Below are 27,139 nucleotides of genomic sequence, written 5' to 3'. Positions count from 1 at the left end.
CCTTCTTCTTAACCTACTATTCCATCATGTGCATGTTTTGTGGGTTAATTCTCATTCATTCTCCCTATACAACCAAACCACTTCAACATACTTCTTTCATATAGATGACTAACTTTATAGTTCATTGTTTTACTACTATTAGTTCACTTCTTTGGTATACTGTTTAGTTTTAATATTAGTGGATAAAAAGAAATATAAGCCACTAAGAGTCTTTTGTGATTGGAATGTCACATTCTAGTAAATAAGAAAAATAAATTCATTTGGGGATTGATTCATATAAATATTTCTTTAAAATGTCTTTCTAATTCTTAAATACGTAAATGTTACTTTGAAAATGCAACTTAGAAATCTTACATTTACTTTATTTTACAAGTTTTTTTTCTTTATATTTCAAGTAAATACCAGTATTAAAGTTTTCTGTATTTATCTTTTTTTGGCAATTGAATAAAATACTCAAGTTGAAAAGCTTATTGAGAAAAAGAAATATTATGAAAATTCAGAACATTTAATATATAACATGAGGAGCAAAGCATTAAAATGTACATCTCCCATTTTAAACCTAATAACTAATTGCTATTGAGAAATATTTAAATAAGACAATCCATTACCCATGATTTTATTTTCAGAAAATAGTGAATTAAAATATGGATGGGATACTCAAAGAATCTCATCTTAACAGTGTTATATTACATGAATTTTAGATATGTTTCTAAACTACATCATGCCAACAGGATATATTTTTACTATATCAGGTTTAGATTGAGAGATTGAATAATAATTCATTTTTTTCTCAGTTGCTTTGAACATGCAGTGGTAATTGCTGTTACTGAAAGAATGAATAGTTAACAATAGCAATTTTTCACTGCATCTATCTACCTTTATCACAGCATACATATTTAAGTGCCAGTAGAAATCCTATTTTAAAGTTTTGTTAGACATTGTGATGACTGATAAAACAAATTTTCCATTTTTGTATCTTCAGTCTGCATTTGAGATACTTAATTCTTATTGCCATTGGCTCATTGTATATAGTATAAAGTAATTTTGTTGAAATCTTTGGTGTTGTCTAAAATTCTCTGATGTAATGTTATATCAGTAGAAATATTAATTTTATCTATGTCAAACATATAATACCTCATAAAAATTCCAATTCCTTCTTTCAGGTGTTAATTAAAAACAGGTCTCTGAATGTACATTTTAAAGTCTTTATGAAATACAGAAATATTACCATCACACAATTAGGTAAAAGATAACAAATACACTAGTCAGTTATATTTTTTGCACAGAGTTCAGTAGTTTTACTGATCTAGCATTTCTTACAAAATATGCAGTGCTTGTGAGCAATTTCTAATCTCATACAATACCTCTTCTTTATGTTCTTCTTCCTCTCTCTGGTCCCAGAACAGGAGGAGAGCCTTGACAAATCTTTTCAAAACTCATGGCTTTTACATTATTGGAGGAGACTACAGCTTTTGAAATTCTCTCCTCACCTAAACACAGCTGACATCTTCTTCCAGACAAAATGAATTAAGAAACTATAATAAGACATTTGATCTACCAGTCAAGAATCTTTCTATAGTGAGGATGGCTTCCATGGTGCACAACTGTGGCAGCAACATTTAAAAATATACAATACATGCTTTTTTGGCATAAGGACAATCAGCCATTTATCTGGGATGCATGTATTTAGTTCTATCTTATTCCTCATTTTTCAATATAAGTTTTTAATTATATCAAATGTTTTAATTAAATCAGATGTCTTCATATTTTAACAAAAGCTTGGTGGATTATTTTGTTTGACAGTCATTATTTATGAAAAGTAAATTGTAATAATTTTGAAGAAAACGCTATGATATTTAAATTCCAAGGTTGAAAAGTAAAAGAGGATTTAATTAGGAAATAAGCAATTAATAGATTAGTAAAACTGAGATATTTCATGCTGATTTATTATCCATAATATCATTCATATTTTATTTCCCATAATCTATGTCATTTTTCTCTCTTATATTTTATGTAAGACAACTTGAATCAGTTCCATTTTAATAAAGTTTTAGCCCGATTAACCATACTAATTTAACATAAGTACAAAAAAAGATAAATATCCAATTAGGATGTATTATTTTAACTAATGCATCTGTTAAGATATTTGAAATAAGGTAGACACCCCCCCCAGTATTTCTTTTCAAGGACAAAGTATTTCCAATTCTTTCCATCTCTTTTGGCACACTTAACTTCCAATGGTTAGTTCATCCTCTGTCTACCTGTTTCATTTTGTATAAAAAGGTAAAGGTTCCCCCGCACATGCGTGCTAGTCGTTTCCAACTCTAGGGGCCGGTGCTCATCTCCGTTTCGAAGCCAAAGAGCCAGCGCTTGTCCGAAGACGTCTCTGTGGTCATGTGGCTGGCATGACTAGACGCCAAAGGCGCACGGAACGCTGTTACCTTCCCACCATAGTGGTCCCTATTTTTCTACTCGCATTTTTATGTGCTTTTGAACTGCTAGGTTGGCAGAAGCTGGGACGAGTAACAGGTGCTCACTCTGCTACGCGGCACTCAGGATTCGACCCGCCAAACTGCCGACCTTCTGATCCTTAATAGTGTGATGTCCCAAGCTAGACATAGTACTTGAGTGAGATGTATCCATTGGATATTCTCCATCATTTAGATGTTATTTGACTGAGTTGTGTCTCATATTAATTCCATATATAATATATTAAATCCTTTTAGGGGATCATTTATTTATTTATTATTAATTAAATTGATATAGCTACCCGTATTGGCCAATCACCTGAGGCAGCTGATCTTGGGAATTATGAAAGAGAAGAAAGTTGTCAGATAGTTCTTCTTTGCTCATGCTACTGCCATGGTAATTTCATTGCCAGGTAAGAGGACATATTTGTGGACGTAATTGCCTCAGATGTTAATATAATTACAAAACAGCAAAAGCTCCCTGAAGGTTTATACTAGATATAATAATGCTTGCAGATATATAGCTACTTCTACTCTTGTATGAGCTCAAATCTCACTTTACAAGTCCAGTTTATTTTTTTGGTCTTGACATGATAATCCCTATGATTAAGCTTTGACAATATGGTTAAAAAACCCTAAGGTATTTGATTATTCAAAGTTCTCTTTAATTTCAGAATTGCTGTAATTGGGTATCAAGTTCAGAACCTCTGGATACATCAGTAGAGTCCATGCTACCTGATTGCCCACGTGTTTCTGCAGGTATGCAATCTCTGTTCCTGAAATAAGCTAGTTGTTTGCCATCAGGAAATTACTAGTTTATTGAATATCATTTTGATGTTTTAGTATTTTAGTGGGTCACCTATTCAGATCAGTGTCCTGACATCTAAGGTAAAGGTAAAGGTTTCCCCTATCCAGTCATGTTTGACTCTGGGAGGGAGTGTTCATCTCCATTCCTTAGCCAAGAGAACCAGCATTGTCCAAAGGCACTTCCATGGTCATGTTGTAAGCATTACTATACATGGAGGCACATGGAATGCTGTTACTTTCCCACCAAAGTGGTACTTATTTATCTACTTGCATTTGCATGCTTTCAAACTGCAAGGTTGGCAGGACCTGGGGCAAGAACTGGAGGATTGAGGTACAGAAAAAAGGTGAATGAAAGGGTAAATGATTGAAGTATGTACAGTAAATACTTGCAGTGATTTGACAATTAGTAACCCCATACATTGACATTAATCTGTCTCCTGCCTGGCTCTTTATGTTTTCCAGCAGTACACTGATCACTGCTATAAATGAGTCAATACACTTTTCTTCTACTCATCTGTTTCTCTGTCTTTCACAACATTATAGACTTCTCAAAATAACTAGGCCTTTGTATAAAATATCCAAAATATCATAATTTGAGCCTGATCATTTGCACTTCATATGAGAACCAAGGTTAATTTGTCTATGATCCATGTAGCCCAGGGGTGTCAAATTGCCGGCCTGTGGGCTGGATGCGTCATGCCAAAACTGTGCCCACCCCATTGCCAGCAATGGAAAAAAGTCACGATAAATCACGTGATGTTGCAAGTTTGACACCCCTAATGTAGACAATTTTTCTTTCTTTCTTTCTTTCTTTCTTTCTTTCTTTCTTTCTTTCTTTCTTTCTTTCTTTCTTTCTTTCTTTTCTTTTCTTTTCTTTCTTTCTTTCTTTCTTATTAGACTATCACAAGGAAAGCCATTGCCTGCACATTTCTCACCTCTATAGACATAAACACATCATGATATCTGAACATTTTTCTCCAAAGCCTTTACTGTTCCTTGAACAAGTGCTAGCTGTAGGATATTTCTTAACTGTTGGTTTGATAGTTGATAATAAAAGGCATAAAAATAGCTTATTGGTATTCCTTAACTTTCTTGTTTATTTATTTATTTCCCACCTTTATTATTTTCATAAGTAATTCTGGGAGCAAATGTGCCTAATATTCCTTTCCTATTTTCCAAGAACCCTGTGAGGTGAATTGGGGTGAGAGAGAGTGACTGACACAAAAGCTTTTAAAATAAACCAAAGAAATGCATATTCAAATAGTGCATAATTAACCTGATGTGATAATCACTACTAACCTGGATAGCATTAAAAGGACATTAATTTAATGGAGGTTAAGTTCATTAGTTTGGACAACCTAGTAGCTAACTCACTTGGGTATCACTGGAACTCTATAGGCTTCTGGTTGTCCACTACAAGAAAAAAAAAATAGATTCATATGTAAAGTAAACTTGTAAGTAAAATTTAATTGGAATTGCATAAAGCAGGTATTTGTATAAAAATCCTGATAAATATAATGTGTTTGATATAATGCAGTAGGATAAAATGCAAGAGGAAGATTAATGGAAAATCTTTTTTATTAAAATGGGAATGAAAAATATTTGTTGCTAGAATTTGACTAATGTGTGAAATATTTGTCATTAAGAAAGCACACCATATTTATGACATTTAGATGGCAGAAGAGACATAGAAAATTCTAACTCCTTTCTGTCTAATAGAATAGATGTTTGAATTCTTTTTCTAACCAAAATTGGAAAGTCTTGTTTTAGCCAAAATCAGTCTTAAGATCATTCTGCTCTCCTATACAGCAGCAAATAGAGATGTATTTTTTGAAGTACAATTTTACTTACACCTCAAAGAACCTCAAAATAATGAAAAAAATAATTACAAATTGGCCGTTCATTCACACTGATTTCCTAAAACAATTTCACATCCTTTTGTAAATAGTATGTATTAGTATAATAGTGTGTAAGTTTACCAGTAAACCAGAATGTAACAATAAAAACAAGACGAATATAACAGATCATTAAAGCCTATTGAAATAGTTGCATATGACAATAATTGTAGTCTCCATCAAAATATTGATAAAAGCTCCTTTACTTATTGATTAGAAAGTTCCTTGTTTACTTCAGTGCTTTGCTTATGTTAAACTTACTGAATTTGGTCCCTGCACCACTGTTCTTAAGGATATTGCTAATATGAATGGAGCAGTCAGATACTAGCACTTCTTTTCATTTGTTAATGGAGTATTATCTCACCATCAGTTCCTTGGAGAAAAATGAGCATATTTAACACATTGTCAGGAAGTATACTGCTTATCCTTAATGACTATATTTTTCTTCTATTTTCTATTTGTATATGCTGTATTTGTGGTAACCATTCCTGTGAGATACCTAGAACATTATGAGTCAAATATGTTCTCTACAAAGCATGTTCTCTTTTACAAAGAAAGTGTATAACAACAAAGGCTAAAATTATCCCGTTAGCCCCACCTCTGTTATTTGGGATAGAGGCATCAGAACTGGAGCAACTCCTTCGTGCAATTCATCAGGATAGTAGTAAGGATTAATTCTCACTTCATTAATGAAGTGCAAATTGCTAAGGATTAGGGGACAATTATTCCTGAGCAGCTGAGTTCACACTTCATCTGATTGTGGATTAGTGGACTTGTAAACTGCAAGTGTGAATTAGCTTTATGTCTCTTCAGCTGCAAGAAATCATTTTTACTATGAATTCGGGAAACTTTCTTAGAAAGGCCAAGTGGACTTTCTGAAACTCCACATTTTAAGATTTCTAAATCAAATTCTGTGAAAATAAATGCATATTATACATCAGAATTGAACTGAAATAGGAAGCTTGATCTTTTTTTGTGAAAACAGATTACAAAACTGATTATTTTTGTAACACAGTATTATCTGCCATTCCAGCTATATTAATAAGTTTATCGTGATGTATCGCACCATGTTTTGCCCTTGTGGGCATGGCATGCATGTGATGCACCCAGCTTGTGGGCAACCAGTTTGACACCCCTGACCTAGATTCTTTAATCTAAAGGCTATGTTACTGCCACATTCCACCAACCTAAGAGGTATATGCAGTATGCTAGTACATATTTGGGATGCATTTTAAAAGTGATAAACTTTTAAAAAATATATTAAATTTACTTTATGGCAATCATACTTTTAATAAGTTGGTTTTGAAAATATATATGAACTTTTCAAGTTCTAACGCAAATATATTCCTAGAATACATAGAATGTAAGGGTTGGAAGGGATCTCAGAGGTGATATGGCCCAACTTACTGCCTAGTGCAGGAACCCACTTCTAGTCCATCCTTGACTCAGTGCAGGATAGAAAGGAATTTTTTCACAAACGTTTTCACATTGTATCTCAACAACAACATTCAATCCATATTAGATGATCAAGCCATAATAAAGTTTAATTTGTAATATTTCTTTCCTCATATAAATATGGTATCATATTTTCTAATGCACAGGCCTAAGCTTTGAAAAATGCATGAATTAGTCTCTTGTAAGAAAAGGGAGGCAATATATGGACTAAGGCCAGGACTCTGGATGTCAGAGTGCAAATCTAAGAAAATAAACTCAAGAGTAAATATCAATGAGTTACCGCTATTTATGTCATTATAAAAATAGGGTTTTGGATTGTAGCCATAATTATTGTGGAAAATATGCTAAGACTATTCCTCCCCTTCCTCCACGATGCGCACATGTATTTAATTCAGGTATCACTATTTAGAAAGGGTTTTTAATTGACAGAGAAGAGATTTATAAATAATATATCTGTTATTTAAATAACATGATATTACGGACTGTTATTTAATAAAATAAAGAAGATATCTTAGTGAGTGAATGTGAATTTTAAAATTTGTAGAAAAATTTCCTATAAGATATTATTATTCTAGAAAAAGTTAAAAGTTACTTTTTATAGAGAAAGGAGTTTTGTTTTCATTTTCAAAAACAATAGCAAACTGATTCATAGTATCATAATATTTTTTTAAAAAAATATAATATTTGATTCTCTTGTGTCAAGTAAGGTTCATAACTGAAAAAATATGATACAGCATAGGTTGAATTGAGTGTTCTCTGTCCAATAACATAGGATATCTTCATTTTCAAATACAAATATGCTCAATTTTTGAGCATTTTTATCTTGTATTTAGTGGCACTCCTACTCTGTGCATATGCCTAGGTCTTAACCAGCTCTAATAGTCTAATCAGAATATTCTAAGTAGAAAGAAATATCAGAAAACTCATAGAAGCATCCTTGCATAAGTGCAAAAATAGATACATCCAAAGTATTTTTATACTTGAGTTTTCCAGAATAATTATTGGCATGCACTTGTTCTGTATCTATATCCCTACACCTATGATGTTTAACATAAAAGAAGTTATTTTTAGAATGGTGAAAAATATTTAAAACATCTGCCTTTTTTAAAAAAATGAAACAACAGATTCCTTTAAATTGCTATTCTACATTTATTTAGTTAAAGACCCATTGAACCCAGACATATTTCTTAGCAGATATACAGTAATTGTATAAGGTAACATTTAAAAAAAACAATCTAGCTGACTTTCTCAAATTTGAATTTTAACAGTAAGATCAGCTTGATCTGATTTAGAGATTATTTAAAGCACGTATACAATTTTAAAGCCTTTACAGTGTTGTTATTGAATTTTCTTTTTATATATAAAAAGTACAAAATCTATTATAAACTGGGGATAGAAGCTTGTAATGTGCCTCTTGCAATTTGGCTTGAGCAGTTACTATTTTTCTGATATTCTTTCACTAGCTGGCTTTAGAAAAAAATGTCTGGCACCAGTATACTATTAGGCTGTAATTAGTGTAACTAACAACTAGTATGAAAGAGCATCATAGAGGTCACTGTAAGACTTCAAAGGTCTTAACAGGTTAAGGTTGGAGGGCAATCTGTCTCTTTGCTTAATCTGTTGCCATATCTGGTGAGATTTGTTGAAATCTTCAGGGACCTTTAACCTTGAGGTGTTGCTCTCTCATAATTTACTGGTCACATGCCATATTCTTTATTCCTGTCTGTTTACATAAGCATAGGACTTAGTGAGTGGTAGCTTCATTTTAGAGTTCATGTACAATAGTGCACAGATTATCATCTCTTCACTGCAAAGAAAACATTATGGGCTAACTGCTTTAACATTCTTTTGTCTGCCAAAACTGGACTAAACTGTGCAGCTTGATTTGCATGTGACAGTTAAAAAATTGTGTAGAAGAAAATCTAAGAAGTACAGACTATGAAGGATATAAAGCTGTGTTTACATATCTTCAGCAAATTTAGTTGTGTAATGCTGAATTTGCTGCAATAAAATTTACTGCTTCTTTTGGTAGTTCAAATAACTTTATATAAATTACAAAAAGTTACAAAGTTACAAATATTGTCACAAGTAAATTGTAATTATTTTTTATTATTTTTAAGACACTTGTGAGAAAAAGTTCAAGTAGAAAGTTAAATATCAGCCCTTTCATGTTTTATTTCACATCAGATACATTTTCTTCTCATTTCCTTTCAAAACACAAAAAAGGTACGTGTGTACAAAAATCATTTTGCACCACCCCATTTCATATTACGAGTACTAATAATATGTTTTTGAATATGTTTGAATATCATAGACCTAGCCCTAAATATTTTCATAATTTAAGTATTGGAAATTTCTTTAAAAATGTCAGAATCAAGGACAAAACTGTGTTGAAAAAAAAATATACAAGGACGTTTCAAATAGTAACACTTAATATAGTGTTTGGAAAGTTTTTTCTTTCAGACTATCTTGTGATTATCTAAGGGAATACTACATCAAAGCTATATAGACTTCAAAGCTCAGAGCCACTTACCACTTATAGCTATTATTAAAATCTACCACTTCACTCTGCCAACAATTCATCTTAGCAGCTTCATTGAGTTATCCCCATCTATTACCTATCATAAAGGAGAAAAAAGTACTGTTAAATATTATTTAAAATACTAATATAAACTTCAAAAAAGACATGAAAGCAATAAGAGGAGGAAGAATTAGAATTAAGGCCATACTATTATGATATTTGCATATATAATTTCTTTTGTTTGTCTTAAGGAACCATCCAATGATAAGTGTCAGTGCAAGTAAGATCTCAGAAGGTATGAAGCATTTGCTTTTGATAGCATTTTATTAGGTTTTATAGAACACATACCGTATATACTTGAGTATAAGCCGAATTTTTCAGCCCACTTTTTGGGCTGAAAAACTCCACTTCGGCTTATACTCCAGTCAACAAAAAAAAAGAACTGTCCCTTCGTTCGGAACAGGCTGCTGAGAGAAGCTGCCTCGCCTGCTGCGCCCCCAACAACCGCCGCTGCCGCTTTCCCCCCCCATCGCTCACCCGCTGCCCCCGAAAATGCCGCTGCCGCTTTCCCCCCCCCATCGCTCACCCGCTGCCCCCGAAAATGCTGCTGCCGCTTTCCCCCCCCATCGCTCACCCGCTGCCCCCAAAAATGCTGCTGCCGCTTTCCCCCCCCCATCGCTCACCCGCTGCTCCCGAAAATGCCGCTGCCGCTTTTCCCCCCCCATCGCTCACCCGCTGCTCCCGAAAATGCCGCTGCCGCTTTCCCCCCCATCGCTCACCCGCTGCTCCCGAAAATGCCGCTGCCGCTTTTCCCCCCCCATCGCTCACCCGCTGCTCCCGAAAATGCCGCTGCCGCTTTTCCCCCCCCATCGCTCACCCGTGCTTTCCCCCCCCATCGCTCACCCGTGCTTTCCCCCCCCATCGCTCACCCGTGCTTTCTCTCCCCATCGCTCACCCGTGCTTTCTCTCCCCATCGCTCACCCGTGCTTTCCCCCCCATCGCTCACCCGTGCTTTCTCTCCCCATCGCTCACCCGTGCTTTCCCCCCCATCGCTCACCCGTGCTTTCCCCCCCATCGCTCACCCGTGCTTTCTCTCCCCATCGCTCACACGTGCTTTCTCTCCCCATCGCTCACCCGTGCTTTCCCCCCCCATCGCTCACCCGTGCTTTCTCTCCCCATCGCTCACCCGTGCTTTCCCCCCCCATCGCTCACCCGTGCTTTCCCCCCCCATCGCTCACCCGTGCTTTCTCTCCCCATCGCTCACCCGTGCTTTCCCCCCCATCGCTCACCCGTGCTTTCCCCCCCCATCGCTCACCCGTGCCGCCCCGAAAATGCCGCTGCCGCTCGCCCGCTTGCTCGCTTCCTCGCCCGGGGACCAGCACCAGCCAGCCAGCCCGCCGGCGAGAAGCCCGGCCCGGAGGTGAGGTGAGGGAGCGGAGTCGCTCACCCGTGCTTTCCCCCCCATCGCTCACCCGTGCTTTCTCTCCCCATCGCTCACCCGTGCTTTCTCTCCCCATAGCTCACCCGTGCTTTCTCTCCCCATCGCTCACCCGTGCTTTCCCCCCCATCGCTCACCCGTGCTTTCCCCATCGCTCACCCGTGCTTTCTCTCCCCATCGCTCACCCGTGCTTTCCCCCCCCATCGCTCACCCGTGCTTTCTCTCCCCATCGCTCACCCGTGCTTTCTCTCCCCATCGCTCACCCGTGCTTTCCCCCCCATCGCTCACCCGTGCTTTCTCTCCCCATCGCTCACCCGTGCTTTCCCCCCCATCGCTCACCCGTGCTTTCCCCCCCCATCGCTCACCCGTGCTTTCTCTCCCCATCGCTCACCCGTGCTTTCTCTCCCCATCGCTCACCCGTGCTTTCCCTCCCCATCGCTCACCCGTGCTTTCTCTCCCCATCGCTCACCCGTGCTTTCTCTCCCCATCGCTCACCCGTGCTTTCTCTCCCCATCGCTCACCCGTGCTTTCCCCCCCCATCGCTCACCCGTGCTTTCCCTCCCCATCGCTCACCCGTGCTTTCTCTCCCCATCGCTCACCCGTGCTTTCCCCCCCCATCGCTCACCCGTGCTTTCCCCCCCATCGCTCACCCGTGCTTTCTCTCCCCATCGCTCACCCGTGCTTTCTCTCCCCATCGCTCACCCGTGCTTTCCCCCCCATCGCTCACCCGTGCTTTCTCTCCCCATCGCTCACCCGTGCTTTCTCTCCCCATCGCTCACCCGTGCTTTCCCCCCCATCGCTCACCCGTGCTTTCCCCCCCCCATCGCTCACCCGTGCTTTCTCTCCCCATCGCTCACCCGTGCTTTCCCCCCCATCGCTCACCCGTGCTTTCCCCCCCATCGCTCACCCGTGCTTTCTCTCCCCATCGCTCACCCGTGCTTTCCCCCCCCATCGCTCACCCGTGCTTTCCCCCCCATCGCTCACCCGTGCTTTCTCTCCCCATCGCTCACCCGTGCTTTCCCCCCCATCGCTCACCCGTGCTTTCTCCCCCCATCGCTCACCCGTGCCGCCCCGAAAATGCCGCTGCCGCTCGCCCGCTTCCTCGCTTCCTCGCCCGGGGACCAGCACCAGCCAGCCAGCCCGCCGGCGAGAAGCCCGGCCCGGAGGTGAGGTGAGGGAGCGGAGTCGCTCACCCGTGCTTTCCCCCCCATCGCTCACCCGTGCTTTCTCTGCCCATCGCTCACCCGTGCTTTCTCTCCCCATTGCTCACCCGTGCTTTCTCTCCCCATCGCTCACCCGTGCTTTCTCTCCCCATCAAAGATCCTTGGAAGTAATGGTTGGAAAAGTTTGCAAGTCTTTGGGAAAGTTCAAGAAGTGAAAGGAATACCCTCCTCTTGAAAGACCAGATAAGGCAGACAGGGAGATGAAGAGTTCAACCGAGTTTCCTCTTTTGTTCAGGCATCTGCACCCGCTGCTTTTAAACTCGCCGGGCGCTGCAACGGCACCCGTTTTCCCCGGCGAGTTTTCCCTACCTGGCCCCTGCAGAATCGCGGCGGCGCCCCCGGAGAAGCCTACCCCGTGGCTGCAGCCGATTTTTCTTTCTCCAAGACTCTGCCGCCCAGAGCGTTGTTTCTCCCCCTCGTGCGTGCGTGGGATGAGGCGAGAAACCAACAGCCTGCGTCCGTCTCTCTTTATGTATATTTCTGTATATATCTTATCTCGGGATCTAGACCTTTCGAAGGAGAAGGGGCGGCTGGAGTTCGTGAGTTGCTGTGGGACCCAAGGGTTGGGGGAAGAGAGATGGGAGGGAAAAGGGGAGAAACCTGCCGCTGGCTAGTTCTTTGTCTGATCGGGGGAGCCTGAACAAAAGAGGAAACTCGGTTGAACTCTTCATCTCCCTGTCTGCCTTATCTGGCTTTTTGAAACGCACCACCGGCTGCTCCGTCCAGAAGCCCAGATTCGGGAGGGCTGCTTGGCTTCCACTTGAGCCCATCTATGTCCGCGGGCCCCCCCCCCACTACCCCTAGACCTCCGCCGCCGGCGGAGGCTGGATCCGCGCTCCGCAGCGGCAGGGCGCGGATCCAGCCGGCGGCAGAGGCTTGTGGAGCACGGATCCAGCCTCCGCCGGCATGCAGGCAAATCCTGCTAAAGGGCTTTCCCCCCCCCACTGGATCCGCGCTCCTTTCTGCAGCGGAAAGAAGCAGGCAGGCAAGGCACGGAGATCCGGAGACCTGCCGACGTTTGGGGAGGTTTGGGGAGGTGCCCAAACCTCCCCAATCATCAGCAGGTCTCCGGATCTCCGTGCCTTGCCTGCCTGCTTCTTTCTGCAGCGGAAATTAGCAGGCAGGCAAGGCACGGAGATCCGGAGACCTGCCGACGTTTGGGGAGGTTTGGGGAGGTGCCCAAACCTCCCCAATCATCAGCAGGTCTCCGGATCTCCGTGCCTTGCCTGCCTGCTTCTTTCTGCAGCGGAAAGAAGCAGGCAGGCAAGGCACGGAGATCCGGAGACCTGCCGACGTTTGGGGAGGTTTGGGGAGGTGCCCAAACCTCCCCAATCATCAGCAGGTCTCCGGATCTCCGTGCCTTGCCTGCCTGCTTCTTTCTGCAGCGGAAAGAAGCAGGCAGGCAAGGCACGGAGATCCGGAGACCTGCCGACGTTTGGGGAGGTTTGGGGAGGTGCCCAAACCTCCCCAATCATCAGCAGGTCTCCGGATCTCCGTGCCTTGCCTGCCTGCTTCTTTCTGCAGCGGAAATTAGCAGGCAGGCAAGGCACGGAGATCCGGAGACCTGCCGACGTTTGGGGAGGTTTGGGGAGGTGCCCAAACCTCTCCAATCATCAGCAGGTCTCCGGATCTCCGTGCCTTGCCTGCCTGCTTCTTTCTGCAGCGGAAAGAAGCAGGCAGGCAAGGCACGGAGATCCGGAGACCTGCCGACGTTTGGGGAGGTGCCCAAACCTCCCCAATCATCAGCAGGTCTCCGGATCTCCGTGCCTTGCCTGCCTGCTTCTTTCTGCAGCGGAAAGAAGCAGGCAGGCAAGGCACGGAGATCCGGAGACCTGCCGACGTTTGGGGAGGTGCCCAAACCTCCCCAATCATCAGCAGGTCTCCGGATCTCCGTGCCTTGCCTGCCTGCTTCTTTCTGCAGCGGAAAGAAGCAGGCAGGCAAGGCACGGAGATCCGGAGACCTGCCGACGTTTGGGGAGGTTTGGGGAGGTGCCCAAACCTCCCCAATCATCAGCAGGTCTCCGGATCTCCGTGCCTTGCCTGCCTGCTTCTTTCTGCAGCGGAAAGAAGCAGGCAGGCAAGGCACGGAGATCCGGAGACCTGCCGACGTTTGGGGAGGTTTGGGGAGGTGCCCAAACCTCCCCAATCATCAGCAGGTCTCCGGATCTCCGTGCCTTGCCTGCCTGCTTCTTTCTGCAGCGGAAAGAAGCAGGCAGGCAAGGCACGGAGATCCGGAGACCTGCTGACGTTTGGGGAGGTTTGGGGAGGTGCCCAAACCTCCCCAATCATCAGCAGGTCTCCGGATCTCCGTGCCTTGCCTGCCTGCTTCTTTCTGCAGCGGAAAGAAGCAGGCAGGCAAGGCACGGAGATCCGGAGACCTGCCGACGTTTGGGGAGGTTTGGGGAGGTGCCCAAACCTCCCCAATCATCAGCAGGTCTCCGGATCTCCGTGCCTTGCCTGCCTGCTTCTTTCTGCAGCGGAAATTAGCAGGCAGGCAAGGCACGGAGATCCGGAGACCTGCTGACGTTTGGGGAGGTTTGGGGAGGTGCGCGCGCACCTCCCCAAATCTCCCCAAACTTCGGCAGGTCTCCGGACGGCGGCGGCTTGGGAGAGGTGCGCGCGATCCTGGAAGCACCGAAGCCTCGGCCGCGCGCAAGTCCTCGGTAAGCTCCGGGCAGTCACTTGCTTCCGTCTCCTGAGGGAAGGGGGGGCGACTGGAGCGGGCGTGTTTCCTCGCCTGCTGGGCGCCGCGATTTGCCCGGGGAACGCGCGGGCCCCGAATGGCAGCGTGGAGCGAGGAAGCGGACAGCCAGGGCTTCCCCGAGAGCCACGGCCACACAGGGTATTCCTGTGTATTCAGGCTTGCAAAATGGCGGATCGAGCCTCTGCTGGCGGCGGAGGCTTGCAGAACGGCGGATCGGCTTATACTCGAGTCACGAACTTTTTCCAGTTTTTGGGGGTGAAAATGGGGGGTCTCGGCTTATACTCGAGTCGGCTTATACTCAAGTATATACGGTACTTGCAGCACAATCCTTTACAAATAATTCTTGAGACAGATGGTTGTAACTATGGGTAGTTAGAAAAAGCAATTGAACAGTACTTGGATTTAATGTTCTTATCTGTAAATTCTTAAATAGAATGTTCTTAAATAGGTCATGTGATAACTCCTAGCAATTTTCCATAACTTATTTTCAAAAGCCTATTCCAGAGAAGTGTCATTTCTGTGTGTACACGCATGCCCAGGCAAACTTAAAGTATCTGTGATGAGCCTTCACATAGCTATAGCTGCTTTATGGTTTTTAGAACAGAATCCGGAGGGTCCTGTTGAATGAATTGCACAGCCTTAGCAAATAACTTATGTCCACTCTGTATGAGTCTTGTAATCACAGTAATCACTATTAACTTATTGCTACTTTTTAGTGTTGTGCATATTTCAAAAGGATTCAGAAGAACTGATTTTACCTCAGAGAAGCACAGTATCTCTCCACTGTAATGGACAGCAGAGAGTTACAGTGCTTGTATGGCATCTAAAGTACTGCTGAATTATTTTAAAGCATGTGTATCCTTCCCCCCCCCCATTAACTAAAGCAGAATCTTGTGTTCTGGATAGCGTTGCCAACAGATTACCTTAAGCTTTGGTTTTAAATCACTTGACTGATTTTCATACATTTTTTTAAAAAAAAATATTTATTTATTGCTGTGATTTTTATGCCACTTCAATCTAACCAATTCTAAGCAGCTTACAAAAATCAGGAAATATAATCAACATTATCAAAAATAATAATAATAATGAATAAAGGATCACAATAACTACAACCTGGTTATACTCCTAGCGCTATCTCTTACACTTAGGACCAGCATCATCTAATTCCTTCAAGTTGGCAAAAGAGTTTTGAAACAGCCAGGGCTTCACAAGCTTCCTAAATATTATCAGAGAGAGGGCCAACCTGGCCTTCAAGGACAAGGCATTCTGCAGGAAGAGCCCCTTTAATGGAAAATGGTTGTTTGGGATCCTTATAGCAATAGCACTTAGACTTATACACCGCTTCACAGTGCTTTACAGCCCTCTCTAAGTGGTTTACAGAGTCAGCATACTGCCCCTAGCAATCTGGATCCTCATTCTACTGACTCCAGAAGGATGGAAGGCTGAGTCAACTTTGAGCCGGTGAGAATCGAACTGCTGAACTGGTGGCAGCCAGCAGCCAGCAGAAGTAGCCTGCAGTACTGAATTCTTACCACTGCGCCACCATGGCTCTTTTATGTCTTTTATCCTACTTCCTTATCACTATTCCCGTATCCATCCAATTTGCTGATAATGTGAACTTTCACATTCATTAGGTAAATTCTACCTAATTATTGCATTAGTTAAATTTAATACACTTATATTTCCAAATTTTAATGAAAAGAAAGTTTTTTAAGTTAAAGAAAGAGTACTTTCTTGATGGCTATGGATATTCACAAGAAGCACTGTTTATCGCAGGAAGAATAGAGAAATACATCTTTAAGATCAGCATAGGACCAGGCAATTTAAGGGTTCTAGAGTTTGGGTTGTGGCCATCCTCACTAAATTAGCTACACTTATAAAATATTTTGACGTAATATCTCATATTTATTATTTTAGTACATTTATTTATGTATATTAATAGACAAATAGCTTTATTTTTACACAACAGGAAAGTTAAAATGTGCCAAACATATTCAGCATTTAATAGTAATACATTCTTTTATTAGGGTTTTTTATGATTAGATGTGTTGAAATGGCATGTTACTCTTGATAGGAAATTTGTCTTGTAAAAGATACTTTAATAGAAAGTTAGGAACAAGTGAACTTCTTTTAGTATGTTTTATAGAGCAATTTATACAGTCAGAAGAGATCTGTGACATGCTTTCTGGAACTGTGCCATTAATCCATTTACAGCCGTTTGTTGCAATGAAGAGAAAATTACTAATGAAAGAAGTGATCAAATGTTAAGTAAATGTCTTTGCTTCACTTGTATTCTTTTTTTAGTTAGTAAATGCAGCTGGCACTCTAGCAAGTGTTTAAGCCAGGCCTTTTATTAAAATTGAAAGAATGTGGCAACAGTCAGCAATTTTGCGCCTCTTGGGCAGAGTCCAACTAAGCTCCTTGTTTGGCCACACTTAGTTCCCCATCACTGACTTTAGAAGGCAGAAGTAGGCCAATTCTGTGTTGACCTATTGGTCATGACCACTCCTACTTCATTTAAAGGATTTCACATCCTAATCTTGCACACAGAATGGAGGCCCAAAGCAATAAAGGAAATTTGAAGTACTGAATACTTGCTGTCTGTTAGTTAACAGTTTCAAATGAGCAATTGGGATGAATAAATATAATACATTCAGTTTAAAAAAATATCTCTTTTTTTGCTGAGAGCGAAACAAAAAGCCTGAACGGTTATTGTTAGATCTAAAAAGGTCTATGTCAGGCACATATACTTTTTAAAGAGATTTTCTTTCCTCCTTTTCAAAAGTAAGATTTTTTTCCAGGCTGCCTGATTATAAAAGCAAAATGTTATAATACAATTCTCTACAATAAATTGTATATACAATATGACAGCCGAATTAGTATGGTTTATGACTTTTTTTTTAAAAAAAAGATGTTTCTTGTCCTGTTTTAAACTGAGAATATTGCTGTTTTTTTAAATAACATCATATTACTTTTAGTAAACATCACCAAACTTGATTAATCAATTTATATTACTGCATAAATTTTCCAAAAATGTTCTAATAAATTCAACAGTGCTGTTGTAGAACTCACATTTAAATGCTGCTATTCCCTAACATTTCAAAAGTAGATTCCTAAAGCTTCCACTTTCACATACCTTTAAAGATCTATGTTAAGTGAAATCATCTGGGAATTTCAAATTAGTGGCAGAAGTACACCCTATTTCTTAATGTTATCAGATTAAGATTCCTGGACTAAGTACCTACATTAATAAATTAGAGTTTCTGTTTTTATTTCTTTGTTTATTTGATTTTTTAAAAAACATACAGTACTTCAGTTTCCAAACTCTTGATAGTTCACAATAACCAAAACAAACAAAAATATCCATGGAACAAATTAAAATAACCATAACTCATTAAAAGCACAGTTACAATTGCACTAATTCTTGGCATCATAAATCACTGTACTTCCTCTAGATCAGGGGTGTCAAACTGCTGACCCGCGGGCCGGACACGTCATTGGGAAACGAGGCCCACCTCATTGCCGGCAATGGGGAAAAAGTCACGAGTTTGACATGTCTGCTCTAGATCAACTTTATTTTTAATAGTTTCCTGAAAGTCACTGTCCTTTCAAGCACAGGCTTTTCCAGAGTTTAGGCGATGTCACAGAAAAGCACTAGTTATGAACTTCCATACTATGTATCTTCTTGAAAAGCAATGTTGGGGGAGAAGAGACAAGTACTGATCCAAACATACATACAATGTTCTCCTTCCAATTAAAGTGTTGTTTAGTGTTGCAATGCAAGTAAAGTAAATAATTTGTGCTTATCCTTCCAATACATATGGTTGTTATCTTTCTCTTAAAGTTACCTTGTTTTAAGTACAAACATAGCTTAATGGTATAATATAAACTTATTTACAAAACTTCCTTGAAGTTCTTTAGTTGTTTCAATTATTCTGCTGTCTATATAGTTTCTAAACTTAAGCATTGGATTTATGTCATATCCTTTAGATAGCTTTGCTTTAATTTTTACTTCCTGCTCCTTTTTTTAAGTTAAAGAGGAGGCAGGGAAGAAGGAAAAATAATTTTATCCAAGGGCTTTTGAAATGCCATTTCTCTGATCTGCTACTCCTAGTTTGTCTTCATTAAATTAGTTATTTTTCTCAACTCTTTAGGAGCTAGTCCCCTTCCAGAACTCCTTCCCAATTCTGTTGCTCCCACTGAGGTCATCCTTTGCACATCCCTTCTTCCTGTAGGCCTGGTGATCTTCTCCTATTTCATTCAGCCCCTTTGGTTACCTTGATATGTAAACAGTACACACAGAATCATACTGCATTAACATTCTACCTGACAAACAAGTTTGAATTTAGAAGACATGTATGTTTTGTCACAGGTGTTCCAATAAAACCAAGACCTTTCTATCTGTCTTTGTGTCATTTCCTCTGCCTTTGGCAAGGAGATAAAATACAGTTCTGAGAAAAAATACAACCCAGTCTTAATAGTGGCTCACCCTACCCTAAGGGGTTTATTAGTTGTTTCTACAAATGAAGGTATTCCTATAAGAATTTCAGTGTCAAACCATGTAGAGCTTTAACAGAAATAAGTTGCATTTTGAATTGTATAATTTGAATAAAGGTGTAATGTTTTTGCTGAGTCTCACCAAATAAATGAATCGCCATATTTTGGATTAACTGACATTATAGTAATCCAGAGAAGAAATTACAAGGTCATGAGTTATATTTGTGAGGTCTTCCTGCCCCAAATATACAAATATAACTAAAGACTTGAATATTGTAGTCATGTTTCATTTCTAGAGTGCTCACACTAGTCAAGGTTTTAAAAGGTCAGAATAGAACTGGAAGGGCCTTAGGACATCTTCTAGTCCATCCCCCTACTCAAGCAGTAGACCCTATACCTGTGGTGGCAAACCAATGGCACGCATGCCACAGGTGGCACACAAAGCCCTCTCTATGGGCATGTGTGCCGTTGCCCCAGTCCAAGGCCTTAAGTCCCGTCCTGCATCAAAATCTCCCCGGACAAGTGGCTTTTTAAGATGGGTTTTATAAAACCTTTTTGCTTTAGGCCTCCACCGCCATGTGCAAAAAAAAAAAAAAAGTTCAAACAATTAATTTCAACATCTTGCATGTTTGAAGAAATCTTTTTTAAAAGAAATGCTATTATGGTGGGAAAAATAAATTTTCCCTGTCAAATGAGCATAGGCAAGTCAAGACTTAGCTTCTTTTTTTTAGGACTTCCATACAGTCCTCCAGAATAGTAACCATACTTGAATCTAAGTGGTTTTGGTATAAGCTGTTCAGGAAAAGCTAAACTAAAGAATTTTTCAGACCTGCCAGTTCTTATTTTTTTTTCTACAAGAAACACTAGAAATATAGGTTTAAAAATGCCAGGCAACTCTTATACACATAAGATACATTGATGGCTTTCTTTTTTATTTATCAAGCTAGTGAATAAAGAAAATCACAAACATGAGTTGAGGAAAATGTTTTATTTTGGGTATGTCCTGCAACTTATTCAGAATTCAGAGGAGAAATCCAGAAACAAATATACCTTTCCTACAAGCCTCAAAACATTTTTTTAAAATGTGCATTTAGAGATATTTATATCAAATATTGTTTAATATTTATTAGTATTATTTCCCCAATAACTGATTTGACTTCATTTTTTATATCTTTGCCATTCTCGTATGGAGAAGTTTAAGACTGTCCTAATGGCATGTCATCCTAAAAAAATAAGGGCTACTTTTTGAATCTGAAATTTTATACAATATACATGTTTTATTTTTAATAGTACACTTAATTTGTTTCTTAATTATAAATCTCATTGGATTCAGTATTGTTCCTTGGCATGTTCACATTTGTAGTCAATTCCATATAATTCGTATGCCAAGATTCATCATTTATGCCTATCTTACACAATTGTTCAGCAAATAACCTTAAAGATTATTTGCATTCTGGCCCAAGTATGCATTGTAACAATTATTTTATTATTTGAAACAAAAATATTCAACAGAATTGCTCAGAAGTAATCTTCAACATTTTTAACCTTTCTTAAAGGTTAGTTTCTGTAAATTCCTGCAAATTTTGACAGCAGGGATGCTTTAGAAAATATGTGGTGATAAAACAGTCTGATTGAAGGTTTCATAAGTGCTGCTGTCCAAAATCACCAGCCATGCTTGAAAATAGTAATTCTTGATAGAACTTAACACTCTCAATTGACGTGTAACTGCAGATGTCAGAGCCTCATGCTTTAATATCACAAAGCTTTGCTTTACACTGTGGCTAGGTGGGTTTTTTAAATTACCAGACATTTTATGTCTTTGATGTTGAGTATACTCTAGAGTTCATGCAAACAAATTTTACTTGAAAGCTCTTTTTATGTATAATAGTTAGATAACTCCACTTTTTAATATACAATTAAATGTAACATAATTTCAACTATTACATTCACAATATTTTGGTCCTGATTCAGATTCACATACTGTAGTTCTACATGCCTTAAATCTAAAAGGCTTAAGAATCCTAAAATAAAATGTTACTATTTATTCCTTGATACTGTGACTTTTTATTATATATTTATATATTAAATTATTATTGTTAGTTTACATTTATAGTCTGCTGAATCCCTCTCAGTTGTTTACAGATAAGAAACATAACAAAATTAAATCAACCGAACCAAGATGGAATAAAGGCCAAATATCCTCCCAAAGGGTTCTGTTGTAAAAAGACAGGTAGGTTCCATTAGGAGGCTGTCCTAAAGATCAATGCAGTCATCAGGGCTTGGGTCCTCATCTCCCTAAAATAGAGAAATACTTATAATTTATCCTGAGCAGATTAAACTGGCCAGGCCAGTTTTAATGGAAGAATGCAGTATAGTAGGGTTGCAGCAGGTTTTACCCTGTGAAGTTGGTGAAAGCCCCCCCCCCAACAGCCATACCTCTACTTGCAGATTTGGTAGCTCCTTAGGAGTAATGCCATCCCATCCCAAGAAATCACTATAACAAGGAATCCTAATACCCTATGCAAATAACTTCATCTTACCAGGATTCAATTTAAGTCTATTCTCTTCTATCCTATCCAGATTTTCACAAGCTCTAAGCACTGACAGATTACAACAGCATTGCTTAGGATAGTAATATACAGCTGAGTATAATGTATTGATGTTAGTGAACTCCAAATGTCACTGTGATTTCAGGTAAATGTCCAAATAGGTAAAGGAGAACTCCTTTAGAATGATCTCGTGCCCCACCAGCACTGATTGGAATCACCAACCAAGGAAGGAGCAGAATCACTGCAACACAGTGCCCTTGTTCCCCAACGTCTGCAGGTATCCAGAAGGATACCAGAGTCAAAAGTATCCAAAGCTGCAGCAGGAAACTTTGAAATCATGATCACATGACTACAGCTTGCTACAATCTCAACACAGTTACATGACCATGGGCACACTGCAATAACCAACACCAAAAGGACCAGTCATTATTACCATTTTTCAGTGCGATCTTAACTTTGAACAGCTGCTGAACAAATGGTTATAACTGTACTACCTGTGTAGCCCTATACCAGGGGTAGGCAACCTCGGCTCTTTTATGACTCGTGGACTTCAACTCCCAGAATTCCTGAGCCAGCTATGCTGGCTCAGGAATTCTGGGAGTTGAAGTCCACGAGTCATAAAAGAGCCGAGGTTGCCGACCCCTGCCCTATACCATGTTCTCAGCATTCTAAAGACTAGAGGAAATGAAATGTCTGTATTAATTTCTTGAGGTAAGTGGTAGAAGACTTATAAGTAAGGATTAATGGAGGGGGAGTTATTCTGTAATTTCCTGTTCCTTTTTTGAATGCATCCATATATTGTAACCCAGTGGAACTATTTCAAATTGTAAGACTCTTCTTGAAAAGGCATTTAGTTCTGTTTGAAGGTGTGTTTGTATTTTAGAGATAAAATACCAACTTGCATACCGATAGATACATATCAAACACTATCCAGTCTTCTAATATATATATTGAAGTATGTGCAGGCCGGTTGACTGCATTTCCAAGAAGCTGGGCAAGTTTTAAATAATGTATGGAGACTGAGGATGCAGAGAATCTATGGCTTAAGCCAGACAGCAAAGAGGTGCTGCAGGCGGAGACACTAAGTAATCTGGATAGGCAGGTGCAATCAGTTCTGAATGTGGTTATAGTCCACATAAAAGGTCACATTTGTACCTTGGAAATTCTTTTGATGCATTATTGCCTATAAAAAGGACAGGTAGTGATGGGACATATTTGTCCACTTTAGTATATACAAGCTGTAATCCATTCTAGAAAAGAATTAGATCTGGGTTTTATCATACTTATGCTGGTTATATTTAGATTAAAATTTTGGAAGGTATTCTATATCAGTGTTTGAAGATACTTAAGGATTTTCAACTGTTGCAAAATACAGCTGTTTGTGTGCTTATTAGAGTAATAGCTTGCATGTCCTCTGCCACGTGCAGTCCCAAAAAAAAAAGTGGGACTAAAAAAGTTCAACCAATCAATTCAAATATGCAGGGTAGGTGCATATCTTGCCTTGGCTCCACTCTTCAGTCAAACCCTGTTCTGCGCATGCGCGCATGTACGCGCATGCACACATATTTTTGCGGCTCCCAGTTTTTCCTTTTGTGAGGGAATTGGTTCCAAGTGGCTCTTTCACTGTTTCAGGTTGCTGACCCCTGTACTAGGTGTATAAAGCACCACGACAGTTTCAGAACTCACTCAAAGCATGAAACATGTAAAGCGATCAGTGATTTGTCGCCAAGCGTTTTGAAGAATTATATGTATTCACAGAACTTCTTGTTTTTTAAGATAAGTATCAGAGGCCCTACTTGTTGCTTCATCGGCTAGGTTGGTGAGTCTCAGTAATACCCTACAAGTCTTTTATACTCCCACTCAAGGAATGCTTCGTTGGCTTCTTTGATTGGCTTGAAAAATAAACTTGCATTAAATTGATTTCAATTAATGTATATTAGTATGCTGCTGTTTGATTTTTTTTTAGTGGATTTGTTGTATTGTACCAGGCAGTCCTCAACGTACGGCCACAATTGAGCCCAAAATTTCTATTGTTAAGTGAGAGATTTGTTAAGTGAGTCTTGCCGCATTGTACAACTTTTCTTGCCTCAGTTTTAAGTGAATCACTGCAGTTGATAACACAGTAACACAGTTGTTAAGTGAATATGGCTTCCCCATTGACTTTGCTTGTCAGAAGGTCACAAAAGAAAATCTCGTGACCTGGGACACTGCAACCGTCATAAATATGAACCAGTTGTCAAACTTCCAAATTTTGATCACATGATCAAAGGGGATGCTACAAAGGTCGTAACTGTGAAAAATGGACATAAATCCCTTTTTTCAGTCCCATTGTAACTTTGAACGAGCATTAAATAAACTTGTAAGTCAGGACTACATGTATTAATGGAATTTTATTTCTGAATTTATATTTATTATTTTTTTCTATCTTTTTATTTTATTCATTGCCTTAGTAGATCACGGGTGTCAAACTCGCCGCATCACGTATCGTGACTTTTTTTACATTGCCGGAGCTGGCGGCCTCCGTATGATGCAACCGACCTGCAGGCCAGCAGTTTGACATTCCTTCCTTATATAATCTTTGTTCCAAATCAAAGGAGGCGTCTTAATTAGTCAAGTAAATAAACCTATGTTTTGGCAGTGAAATTTAGGTTCTGTAATTTTTTTGAAAAGCAAGAAATATTCAGAAATTATTTATTTAGCATATGGAATAGGTTAGTAAAAATACTGTATATAAAAGAAGCACAATACTATGGTGCACATATGATGGAAATTAGTCAATTTTGTAAGAAAGGAGGAATTCAAGAAGTTATATATGTTAGAGGTTACATTTTGAGATATATTAGTCCATCAGATTGGAATAAATGTTCTATATATTAATATCTAGGCCATTTATCTAATTAAATGCAATGTATTCTGGAATACCGTATATACTTGAGTATAAGCCGAATTTTTCAGCCCACTTTTTGGGCTGAAAAATTCCACTTCGGCTTATACTCCAGTCAACAAAAAAAACTTACCGAGGACTTGTGCGCGGCCGAGGCTTTGGTGCTTCCGGGATCGCGTGCACCTCTCCCAAGCCACCGCCGTCCGAGACCTGCCGAAGTTTGGGGAGGTTTGGGGAGGTGCGCGCGCACCTCCCCAAACCTCCCCAAACGTCGGCAGGTCTCCGGACCTCCGCGCCTTGCCTGCCTGCTTCTTTCCGCAGCGGAAAGAAGCAGGCAGGCAGGGCGCGGAGGAACGGAGACCTGCCGAGGTTTGGGGAGGTTTGGGCGCCTCCCCAAACCTCGGCAGGTCTCCGTTCCTCCGCGCAGGCCTGCCGAGGTTTGGGGAGGTTTGGGCGCCTCCCCAAACCTCCCCAAACCTCGGCAGGTCTCCGTTCCTCCTGCCGACCTTTGGGGAGGTTTGGGCGCCTCCCCAAACCTCCCCAAACCTCGGCAGGTCTCCGTTCCTCCTGCCGACCTTTGGGGAGGTTTGGGCGCCTCCCCAAACCTCCCCAAACCTCGGCAGGTCTCCGTTCCTCCTGCCGACCTTTGGGGAGGTTTGGGCGCCTCCCCAAACCTCGGCAGGTCTCCGTTCCTCCGCGCAGACCTGCCGACGTTTGGGGAGGTTTGGGCGCCTCCCCAAACCTCCCCAAACCTCGGCAGGTCTCCGTTCCTGTTTGGGGAGGTTTGGGCGCCTCCCCAAACCTCCCCAAACCTCGGAAGGTCTCCGTTCCTCCGCGCAGACCTGCCGACGTTTGGGGAGGTTTGGGCGCCTCCCCAAACCTCCCCAAACCTCGGCAGGTCTCCGTTCTTCCTGCCGACCTTTGGGGAGGTTTGGGCGCCTCCCCAAACCTCGGCAGGTCTCCGTTCCTCCGCGCAGACCTGCCGACGTTTGGGGAGGTTTGGGCGCCTCCCCAAACCTCCCCAAACCTCGGCAGGTCTCCGTTCCTGTTTGGGGAGGTTTGGGCGCCTCCCCAAACCTCCCCAAACCTCGGCAGGTCTCCGTTCCTCCGCGCAGACCTGCCGACGTTTGGGGAGGTTTGGGCGCCTCCCCAAACCTCCCCAAACCTCGGCAGGTCTCTGTTCCTGTTTGGGGAGGTTTGGGTGTCTCCCCAAACCTCCCCAAACCTCGGCAGGTCTCCGTTCCTCCGCGCAGACCTGCCGACCTTTGGGGAGGTTTGGGCGCCTCCCCAAACCTCCCCAAACCTCGGCAGGTCTCCGTTCCTGTTTGGGGAGGTTTGGGTGCCTCCCCAAACCTCCCCAAACCTCGGCAGGTCTCCGTTCCAACGCGCAGACCTGCCGACCTTTGGGGAGGTTTGGGCGCCTCCCCAAACCTCGGCAGGTCTCCGTTCCTGTTTGGGGAGGTTTGGGCGCCTCCCCAAACCTCCCCAAACCTCGGCAGGTCTCCGTTCCTCCGCGCAGACCTGCCGACGTTTGGGGAGGTTTGGGCGCCTCCCCAAACCTCCCCAAACCTCGGCAGGTCTCCGTTCCTGTTTGGGGAGGTTTGGGCGCCTCCCCAAACCTCCCCAAACCTCGGCAGGTCTCCGTTCCTCCGCGCAGACCTGCCGACCTTTGGGGAGGTTTGGGCGCCTCCCCAAACCTCCCCAAACCTCGGCAGGTCTCCGTTCTTCCTGCCGACCTTTGGGGAGGTTTGGGCGCCTCCCCAAACCTCCCCAAACCTCGGCAGGTCTCCGTTCCTCCTGCCGACCTTTGGGGAGGTTTGGGTGCCTCCCCAAACCTCCCCAAACCTCGGCAGGTCTCCGTTCCTCCGCGCAGACCTGCCGACGTTTGGGGAGGTTTGGGCGCCTCCCCAAACCTCCCCAAACCTCGGCAGGTCTCCGTTCCTCCTGCCGACCTTTGGGGAGGTTTGGGCGCCTCCCCAAACCTCGGCAGGTCTCCGTTCCTCCGCGCAGACCTGCCGACGTTTGGGGAGGTTTGGGCGCCTCCCCAAACCTCCCCAAACCTCGGCAGGTCTCCGTTCCTGTTTGGGGAGGTTTGGGCGCCTCCCCAAACCTCCCCAAACCTCGGAAGGTCTCCGTTCCTCCGCGCAGACCTGCCGACGTTTGGGGAGGTTTGGGCGCCTCCCCAAACCTCCCCAAACCTCGGCAGGTCTCCGTTCTTCCTGCCGACCTTTGGGGAGGTTTGGGCGCCTCCCCAAACCTCGGCAGGTCTCCGTTCCTCCGCGCAGACCTGCCGACGTTTGGGGAGGTTTGGGCGCCTCCCCAAACCTCCCCAAACCTCGGCAGGTCTCCGTTCCTGTTTGGGGAGGTTTGGGCGCCTCCCCAAACCTCCCCAAACCTCGGCAGGTCTCCGTTCCTGTTTGGGGAGGTTTGGGCGCCTCCCCAAACCTCCCCAAACCTCGGCAGGTCTCCGTTCCTCCGCGCAGACCTGCCGACGTTTGGAGAGGTTTGGGCGCCTCCCCAAACCTCCCCAAACCTCGGCAGGTCTCCGTTCTTCCTGCCGACCTTTGGGGAGGTTTGGGCGCCTCCCCAAACCTCGGCAGGTCTCCGTTCCTCCGCGCAGACCTGCCGACGTTTGGGGAGGTTTGGGCGCCTCCCCAAACCTCCCCAAACCTCGGCAGGTCTCCGTTCCTGTTTGGGG

The 27,139-nt window shown here is 42.4% G+C and overlaps 1 protein-coding gene across 10 annotated transcripts in view; it reads left to right on the top strand.

The window, feature by feature from the left end:
* The window catches only part of ARB2A (ARB2 cotranscriptional regulator A), a gene marked incomplete at its 5' end in the record, with an annotated part of 224,307 nt that overhangs the window by 152,445 nt on the left and 44,723 nt on the right, over positions 1 to 27,139 (top strand). For 8 of the 10 annotated variants that reach the window (XR_014025682.1, XM_081321747.1, XM_081321746.1 and 5 more), the window contains one exon: positions 3,143 to 3,227. Coding sequence is in view for 9 of the 10 variants with exons in the window: in XM_081321747.1 (XP_081177873.1) it covers positions 3,143 to 3,227 (85 nt within the window). Of the gene's footprint in view, positions 1 to 3,142; positions 3,228 to 8,812; positions 8,852 to 9,397; positions 9,442 to 24,007; positions 24,227 to 27,139 lie in introns of those variants that run through there. The other 2 variants (XM_081321751.1, XM_081321750.1) reach the window with 2 other exon arrangements.

The sequence above is a fragment of the Vipera berus genome (genome assembly GCF_964194415.1).
Source record: "Vipera berus genome assembly, chromosome: 2".
Classification (NCBI taxonomy): Eukaryota; Metazoa; Chordata; class Lepidosauria; order Squamata; family Viperidae; genus Vipera; species Vipera berus.
The sequence above is the reverse complement of the archived record's forward strand: the minus strand, read 5'-3'. Positions and strand labels throughout refer to the sequence as shown.